The sequence below is a fragment of the Halyomorpha halys genome, unplaced genomic scaffold, assembly GCF_000696795.3.
Source record: "Halyomorpha halys isolate HHAL.00 unplaced genomic scaffold, Hhal_1.1 Scaffold1920.1, whole genome shotgun sequence".
Taxonomy (NCBI): domain Eukaryota; kingdom Metazoa; phylum Arthropoda; class Insecta; order Hemiptera; family Pentatomidae; genus Halyomorpha; species Halyomorpha halys.
The window spans coordinates 19,144-29,485 of NW_027106486.1; the positions used below are offsets into that span (position 1 = coordinate 19,144).

Here is a 10,342-nt window from a genome sequence, read left to right on the forward strand (position 1 = left end):
ATCAATGAAACCAATATTTGAAGGTGTCCCTCAAGGTTTTATCCTGGCCTCACTTCAAACGACAACATACTAACTGCGACGTATGCAGACGACACTGCTATCATTTCGAGAAACATAGACCCTTTACAGGCCACACTAACACTATAGCATTGTCTAAACAACATACAGACAGGGTGCACACAATGGAAAATTAAGATTAATCACGACATGCCACATTTACTCTACGACACAAAACATGGCCTTCAGTTTACATAGACAATCACCCTATACCACAAGCAAACACTGTTAATTATTTAGGACTTACCTCTGACAGAAGGTTGACTAGAGGCCCACACGTCAAGACAAAACGTAAAACGCTAAATTCCCGACTGAGACAATTATATTCTGTACTACACCAACGTTCTAAATTATCGCTCAGACAGAAAATTAACATTAATTTATGAACCTGCTAAAAAGATACAGATTCAGACAAAACTTTTCAATCACAATTTTTAAGACTGGCAACGAACTCACCACTCTACGTTTCAAACTAGACCATTCACACCGACCTACGCATTCCGACTGTAACGGATCACATTCATATGACTTACAAATGGTTTCGCAACACGCTACATGGACATTTCAATCAATTTATACGACAGATGGCAACACATGACATTCCTGACGTAACTCGGCGTAGGCTGAAGAGGAGTTAGATGCGGGATCTCCTAATGTAATAAAATAATTTACTTAACGTCAGGAGGATGCACCACTGGGTGCTATCTCCCTCATGCCAACTCATGCCATAGAACATCTCATTTACTGGTTGTAAAGTACATTTACAGGTGCAAATAAAAAAAAATGAAAGATAAAAAAAAAGTTATTTTAGGATGTAATTCAATTTTAGAAACTAATCTAAACAATAAACACCCACGTGAAACGTGAAGAGACGCCAACTGCAGGAGCACCGCTCAGCAATCTTCAGGCCGATTCGTTTACATGGAAAGGATACTAGTGGATCACAGTAGTCGACGTATTTAGAAAATCTGCATGTAATTTATTTCTATATATTTTTGAAGTTTACTCCTTATTATTTTCCTTCTAGACACATCAGTAATGAGGAGAAAACAACTCAATGGCAAACAAAAGAATAAACATTTTAAAAATTGTTATTAAGAATGTAGTAAAGTCAATACTTATAATGAGATTTCAGGTCAGCTCTCGGTGTTCGTGTCGGGCGCAGCCTACTGCTGGTTCGAGCCGCTGACGCTGAGGCTGAAAGAGGATCCCAACTTCATGATGACCACGGAAGGTGTGTCCTGGCTGATAGCACTGGTCGAATTCGGAGCAGTCCTTAGTCCTATTTTAGCTGGCTATTTATCAGACTGGTAAGGTACCCAAAATTAATTTAATAATTAGCAGGGATGGGAAAGCGAGTAAACGTTCTGTTTACATTACAGGTACGGAAGAAAAGCTGTGGTACTAAGCGTCGGACCGATCTGTGTCGTGGGCTGGGTGATGGCAGTAATTTGGAAGAACATATGGGTTCTCGGAATCATGCGGATACTTCATGGAGTGGCAGTAGGAATTGGCTTCACCGTGGCGCCGATCTACACTGCAGAGATAGCGGACCCCAAATTGCGGGGGGCACTATCGGGCACCTTTCAGATAGCTCTTTACACCGGAGCGTTGTATGTCTTCTGCACCGGACCGTACCTCAACTACGATAACTTCATCTATACCTCCTTACCAGTTCCCATTGTGTTCACAATCATCTTCAGTTTCTGCCCTGAGACCCCCTACTACTTTCTGATGGGCGGGAAGGAGGAAAAGGCCAAGGAAGTACTCATGTACTTCAGAGACAGCACAGACGTCGATGAAGAAATTGCACAGATGAAGGCAGCAGTAGAGGAAGAAACCTCGGACTCAAGTTCTTGGAGAACCCTCTTCTTCGACAGAGGAGAGAGGAAAGCCTTTATAATCGTTAATATAGTCTGCATCGCAAAATTCATGACTGGGATGCCCGTCATCGCTAATTACGCGGTAGAGACTTTTTCCATGGCATCGTCCTTCTTGCCTCCGGAAGAGATGTCGATCGTCTTGATGGGTATGCTAGCTGGGATCGCAGTTTTGGCTGCCTTCCTCTCTGATTGGTTTGGTAGGAAGCCACTTCTTCTCGTTTCTTGTTTTGGTTGCCTTTTTGCTCACTTGCTAACAGGATTGTATTTCTACATCCATGAGAAGACATCATACGAAGCTCAACCATGGATGATGTATCTTGGAATAGTCCTTTACTGTTTCTTTTCCGACATTGGATTGGGTCCTCTGTTACAGACACTCCTGGGAGAAATGTTTGGAGCCAACACCAGGGGATTGGCAGGTGGTATCACTGAGGGACTGGGAGGTGTTTGGTCTTTTATAGCTCTTAAGGCATATAGCCCCGTGAACGAAACGTTTGGTGTTTACTTGAACTTTTGGTTCTATAGCGGCGTCTCTTTCGTTAGTGGAGTAATCTTATGGATCATGCTTTACGAGACTGCTGGGAAGACGATCGGGGAGAAGAAGAAGATTGATAAAAGTCCTTCGTAATTGACGATAGTTAAAGCCGCATGTCATGAATGAATTATATCATATCATATTGTATATTGTGATATGGCCAGTATATTATGTGAAAACATAATGTTTTATGCTTGTAAATAATAATCTAATAGTTGATTTCCATATAATCTCTATCAAATGGAGTTTGGAATGCCAAAAATATTTTAGAATAGTGGAAAACGACTGAGAGAGTATAGGCTTTCTACTTCTCGAAATTAGTATTGTAATAAGGTCATACCGATGAGGTTCAAATAATTTCTAAAATGCCAAAGTAGAAAAAATTTAAGTTAAAGTTGTTTATTTGAATTCTTAATTAACATTATTCTTATTAGTAGCGTAGTTTAAGCTAATCTAAGCATCATGAACCAAGCCTGTGCACATATTGCTTACACAGTTTTAACATAAGAAGAAGTAATTTTTATCCCGTTTTAATTTTACCATTCATTTCCCTATGGAAACGTCTATAGTAATTGATTAGTGACTCATTTTTAGGGAAAACTATTGAAGTCTATATTTCCAAAGTTGTTTTTATATGCGATGTAATTAGTAATAATTAGTGATACTTCCAAAGGTGCCATTTTTACATAATACTTACATATTTTGTCCTCCTGGTTCAAATTAGCTTCAAATTTTAAACGGTATGTCCATTAACAATTTTTATATTAGTGTATCTAAAAAGTATATTTTTTGAATATTTGATCCATATTTTGTCTATCTCTACATGTTGATTTCAAATACTTGCTCAATTGTATTCTATTTCTTAGTATATATCTTCTTTTTATTTTACTTATTTAATTATACATTTTTATGGATGATCAAAATTACCTTATATCATCCTAGCATTCTTAATATTATATAATTTAATTTATTAGTTTATTAATTTAATGATATCATTGTTTCTTCTTTTATTCATTCTGTTTTAGTTTATATTTATATTTATATATAGCACCGATGGTCCAGATGTTCAGGATCAAACTTCAGCCTGTAGTAATAAAAAACTGGACACAACTTTTTTTTTTTTAATTCACCATGGCAGATTTTTCCTATTTCCTGTAATAAATTTACACTAATTATTAGTATATAGAATGTTATTATATCATTAACAGTAACTTGTTTATAACAAATAAAAGTGCAAAAAAAATAAAAAAAACAAAAAAAAGCTGTAAATGAACATTTAATGTACTAAGATATCGGAAGAGAAAACTTTACTCGGAATTTTAATTTTATTCTTTTATTCAATACAAGATAGGCCTGATCGTTAATATGGTTCATGTGACTTTTATTTTCAAAAGAATTGTAGACGTCACTTCATTGATTTTTAAATTTTTGCGTAAGTCTATTCAAAGCCATCAATAACATATTTTTTCTTAAATAAAGTTCATCATGCTGATTGAGATAATAAATTTGACTTAGAAACCTAAAAAACATATTCTACTGTGTTATTCATTACTCGTATTTTTGAATATGGCCCAAGGCAAATTTTTCAATTATATTCCATATTAACATAATTGGTCTCACACCAATCTCCAAATATTTCAAAACGATATCAAACGAAATTAGAGAAACATCGGCACACCTTTAAGAGATGATATAACACCTTATCAGGATAACAATGAGTACTCAACACTATCTAATACTTCAAGAGTTTCATTTTGAACTTAAAAGAAAAAAATGCGGCCTCAAGTTTTATATATATAAAGCTTGAGGACGCATTTTTTTTTCTTTTAAGTTCAAAATGAAACTCTTTAAGTATTATATATATGTGTGTATATAAGTTAAGTATTGGCGAAAGCAAAATGTCAAAAAAGAGAAGAAGGAATAAGGAACTTTATTGTGTTCGTTACATCGCTTATATACTCTCGATCAGCTGATCCCCTCAGTCAGCTGACATCGAAATAACAGCTGACTCATACCGTAACTCCCCCCCCCACCAGTTTACGAAAAATCCTCGTAAACTAATACTATATAATTTAATAACATAGAAAACAAGAACAATAAAGAAAAATTATTTACAATAAAAACAAATCCTATATATATACACGCACGTATTATCCAACACCTCCTCCAGTGCGATCAGATCTGTCATGGCGAAAGAAAGCGTAATTGGGAATAGAAACTTGAGAGGAAGGAATAAATGGTTTAAGCCTCGTTTCGGATACAGCTATTATGTGGTAATAATTGTCGAGATGGTACATAGTGGAGAACTGTGAGGTAGTAAATGGAAAAGTAAGAAGAAGGATAAATGTTGAAAGATAGAGAATAACAATATTTTATATACTGTTACAATTAGATAGAATGTAACAAAAATAATAAATTGAAAAGAAATTGTTGCTTGAGTTATCAAAATTTGTAAAAAAATAGTCAAAGATTGAAAAAAAAAAAAACAGAGATGTAAATAGAGAAAATTCTATATGTACTATTATTAAAGTGTTGAAAAAAATAAATAAATAAAATATCTTCCATACAAAAAAAAAAAAAAAAAGAATATTGTGGTGACTTGGATACCGAATTCAATTGAAGACGTCCATGTCGCTGGTTTTACTCATGGCGATCGCTGGGTAGCCTCCAGACTGCCTGCACCTGACCCTACCTCCGCTGAACCAGACGTACTTGATTTTCGCCACATTCTGCTTCTGCCTGGCTACCAGTAGAGGTGCTTGTAGGGGGTCATGGCTTCGCTCACATATACGCGGTGCGCGTCGTTTTCATCCCAACCTAAGTGATGAGTGGAGAAATCCCTTTTGGCTCTTCTTTGCCGCACAAGCTCATCTCTTAGTGTTTGACGAATCTCACTATAATAGGCCTCGGCGCTTTTTCCTGTTCAGACGCCCAAGCCTACTCCAATGCCGAGAACCGTTCCCACTACAACCTCTCCCTCCTCCTCGGGAATTCCCCAAATCTCTACAGTATTATTCAGGTGATTCTGTTCCGCCTCATTAATTCTAACCTCAAGGCCACATATTTTAGCTTTAATATTGTTATTAGAACAATCTTAATGTAATAGAACTGTTTAAGTTCTCGAAATGCAGATTTTTAAAAAGCAACATTTCTTAAAAATGTACTGAAACATTAGTAGTTAGTGAATTTATTATGAGAAATCTATATCTCAGGAACTGAGTGACGTATCAATGTCTATTAGCACTCAAATTAAATCTAGTTTAATGGACTACTCTGTAGTTTATAAAGTTTATCTTCGTCGAAGTGTTTTTCATGATATTTGCTAAAATAAATTTATTTATAATTGTTAGGACAAATTTAGTGCCAACTTTATATTCATATGCGAATATCATTAAAATTACTACCCCAACGAAGATAAGTGTGATAAACTGCTTTATAATAGGTTAAATTACCTTCATTTTGATTACTGCTTACATTTGATATATATATTTTTTTAAGAATTCATACATTTTATCCGAAAAAACTTGTCACTTATGAAAATTACTATTTCTACAATGATTAACGGTAGAAACTATTTTATAGTATTTATTTAATAAGATTTATTTATTGTTATTTACAACTGTATAAAAATATATACAACAAGTAAATTTGCTGTACGTGGCATAGTGACATGATACAAACATGTGGAGAATCTACTCATTAGAACTCTAATAACATTTCTAAAGGAGAAGATCTCGAGGCCATTTTCTTTTCAGACGCCTAGAAGGAGAATTAGGTAATAAAGGAGAAGCCAGATTAGAAACAAGTTGATTTTAGTGGTTGGGAAGTTTATCATGGAAGGAATGGCATCTGGTTCTGGCCAAATCGGAAAAATATGGGACATTGATTTGTGACAAAGTAAGGAGTATTAAGGATTTTGGACTGTAAGGATTGGATTCTGGAGGAATTTGATAGTTTAGTGGAGCCCCAAAGCTCAACTCCGTATGTCCAAGTAGGCCTTATAATTGTCATGTAGATCAGTCTTTTGTAATGGATTGGCATTCGACGAGCAGTTTCTTGTCTTTTTAGTCTTGTAGGAGGATTCCATGTCAGTCGTATGTTCAGATGTAGTCCTAAGTAACGGATCTGTTCGACAGGAATAATTGGGTTTTATTAAAGGATACTGTAGGGCAAGAGGTCATGTATAACAAATTTAACAAGCTTTAATTTGGGTGCTGGCAGACTATTGTATGTCTGATGGTTTCTGAAATAAAGTTTTTCATAAATCAAACTTATTTATCGAACAACTATAAATCAATTTATTTTAGCAAATATCATGAAAACTACTACTCCTACGAAATAAACTACTTTATAGTCCATTAAATCAGCTTTAATTGAGTGCTAATAGACATCTATACGTCACATAGTTCCTGAGATTTAGATTTCTCAAAATAAATTCACTAACTACTAATCTTCCATTAGATTTTTATGAAATGTTGCTTTTTAAAAAGCAGTATCTCGAGAACTATTGAACGCAAATAGCTCTATTAGGGCTTATATTTTAGAAAACTCACTCTACTTTAAATGACATTCTTTTATGTTTTCTAGAGTTGATGGTAGTTTAAAAGATATAAGCTAGGAATGAAAAAAAAATTTTTTAAACGTTTTGAAGCAGCCGCCATTTTTTATTCTCTCTATCTATACTTGGCAAATTTGTCAATTTTGACTAGTAATTACACATAGTTTTCATTAAAATAATAAACAATGGGGTGAAATAACTGTCTTTTTTTCTTCCCGGCAATACTGTTAGAATTAAATTGAAAAACAAATTTACTTTTTTTTTTATAACGTATGGTTAATACATACATAATTGTATATGTATAATGTATTGCATTATATTATTATGTATTCTGTAACCATATAAAAAATAAAGAGGTTTGAAAAAAAAATTTTTTTAGAACGTATGAAACAACTACCACAATAATTCTATTCAATCAATCGATTTAACTTTGCAGAAATTTAAAATCATTAAACAATAAACAAAATTATGTCTAATTAATGATGCTTTAACACTTTACTTTAATCTGTATTAATATAGTCATTTATATAAGTTGTTATGAACATATACCTTAAAAGATGGTGGTAATTATCCAATTGGGAATAGGAAAAAACATAATTATAAAGTATATATATTTTACTATAATTTCTTGGTTCATCGTTTTCTAAGAACCTATATTAACAAAGTGCGGAACATATACCTTAGCACTGTTATGTATTTGATAAATAAATATAAGGGTTATTTCACGAAATAATTATTTAATAAAATAATTATAATCAAATAGCTACCTGTATTTATTCCCTAAAACAAGCATTTCATGATGTAATCATTCATTAAAATGAAGTAATATAATTTGTTAAAATAACGAAACTGTCGTGTTGTGAAGTATATGACAGTTACCGCTATAACATTATTTACTGAGTTTTGTCTCACTAGCGGCAGTTCACTTACTGCTATGTTAAAATGATTTGTATGGTGACACATTACAGCCACTGTAGCAATTATTGCATTGCCATCATTTAAATTGTGCCATCTTAGTTGCCTTTATAAAAATTTAATTTTTATAAAGTATTCACTCTCATAGTATTAGAGAAATTATCATACAGTTCTCGCCTGGGCTGTTCGGTGGTTGTAAACTATCTATTTGTAGCATAGTTCTCCAATATTAATTTTAAAAATTATATCAGAAACATAATGTTTCATTTTAATGAATGATTATTTCAAGAAATACAAACAGCAGTTATTTTTTTGAGATTATTACATTAATCATTTTTTCATGATGAATTCATTTAAATTTACGATAAATCAACACTTTTATTTATTTATTTATTTATTAATTCATTCATTAATAAATGCATCAGATAAACAGTGCCCAGATCCCCCCCTAACAGTCATGACAACGCTTATCGATAACAACGTATTCAGCTAAGCTTTTTATTATATAGACTTTAGTGACGTGGTGTTGAGTTTTTTCTGCCATCCTGTTATTTCTCATGAGCTGATATCATTATACTCTGAAATATGATCATTCTCAGCTGTGGTAATGTTGAATCATTTTTCTATCATCAGTACATGTTAAACTGTTTTATAGCCAGGATTCCAGAAAATATCAATTTTTTTTTAAATTTTTATTTATCCATCAAAAGTAAATCCAATATGGTCCGTCCACATGACATTTATCGGTCGGTATCAAAATAAAATATAGAAATGATAGACGTAAATCAAATTTATTAGTTACATTTTTAATTATTAAAGAACTGTGGGGACTACTACGATTAATAAGCTACAATAGTACAATACGAATTAATTTCTAGCAATAAAACTAATAACTCAATTAACCGAATACTAAAATGAAAATAAATAAAAATAATTGAAAAAAAATATGAAGTGAATAATACTGACATGAATTAACAATTAGTGAATTAATAATAATGACCTAATGAATTCGTAAAAAGTATGGAGTTAAATTGATTAAAAATAAGAATACAATATAAAAAATAATAAAATCTGTAATAAATATAATATTATACTACATACAATGATGTACACAATATGTAATATCGCTACAACCCATAAAGGGTCACGTGTGCAGTACTTTATGAGAAAATACTGTTACTAGACCAACGGTTGTGCAAGCCACCTCCTTGCACAGGTTGATCAGAATCACGCTTGACCGACAGACTTTTACCTAATTAAGGGTACCCACTTTATGAGCCTACAGTTAGTAAAAAAAGTCTACATACACCACAATATAAATTCATTTATGAAATAGTATACATTATTATGTATTAATTAAATTTATACTTTATTTTTTTTCTATTGAATAATTATTCCTTCCATAATTAACTCCCTAACCACCCAAACCCACTCGTTTCTAACCTTGCTTCCTCTTTCATTCCTGGCAATCCTCCGAGGCGCCTGAAAAGAAGATGGCCTCGTGACCTTATATTGTAAACTGTTTTTTAGAGTTCTACTACTGGGTAGTTTATCTACATCCAGTATCATATCATTATGTCATTATGATCAAATTTACTGGTTGTATTTTTTTATACAGTTGTAAATATCAATAAATAAATAAAATAAAAAAAAAATAATTCTATTGAATAAAGGTCTGAAGAAGATTAAATCATGCCTATAATATCATTTCAGAATTTAATACATACAAAACGTTTTATAATAAATGTCTGCAATTAATATTACTTGTACTACAATTATTGTTTGTTACAACTAATAAGTCTACATACACCTTGATTTAATCCTTTGAATGTAAACAAACATTTAATTTTTTTACATTCATGTAGGTTTTATGTATTTTTATTTCCTAAAAGAATCAGTCAGAATCAAAGTCAAGTGAAAACAACTGCTCAAAATAAAAATTTATTGAGAGATTAGGCAGTTAATTGTTGATCGTAAAACCGCAGGGAAATCATTACGCCAAATTGCGAAAATTGCTTATATAAGTGTTTAGGCGGTTCAGACTGTTATTGGATATTATAATACAACAGGTTGCATTGCAAGTAGGCCTAGATCAGAGCGGCCAAAAAGCTTCAGCCATATCATGAGCATGCTATTTTAAGAAGTGTTAATGAAAACCCTAAAATAAGTGCTACACTAGCTACTAATTTATTGTGGGTTTACAACATTGGAGCAATACCTCAAACGGTATGTAATTCGCAAAAAAAAAATCTCAAAATCGCTAGAGACACGCAAGAAGCCGCATATCAGCAAAGTTAACCGAGCTAAGCGGTTGGCATTTGCGAAAAATTACCTTGATAAGCTTATCAGTTTTTGGGACAAAGTAATTTTCATGGATGAGTCTAAATTTAATAT

The 10,342-nt window shown here is 32.7% G+C and overlaps 1 protein-coding gene across 2 annotated transcripts in view; it reads left to right on the top strand.

The window, feature by feature from the left end:
- The window catches only part of LOC106690861 (facilitated trehalose transporter Tret1), a 19,156-nt gene extending 15,571 nt beyond the window's left edge, over positions 1 to 3,585 (top strand). Inside the window, exons 2-3 of one of the 2 annotated variants that reach the window (XM_014436445.1) lie at positions 1,193 to 1,367; positions 1,440 to 3,585. In XM_014436445.1, coding sequence (XP_014291931.1) covers positions 1,193 to 1,367; positions 1,440 to 2,568 — 1,304 coding nt within the window. In that variant the 3' untranslated portion in view covers positions 2,569 to 3,585. Of the gene's footprint in view, positions 1 to 1,185; positions 1,368 to 1,439 lie in introns of both variants that reach the window. The other variant, XM_067044844.1, reaches the window with a different exon arrangement.
- Positions 3,586 to 10,342: the final 6,757 nt, after the last annotated feature.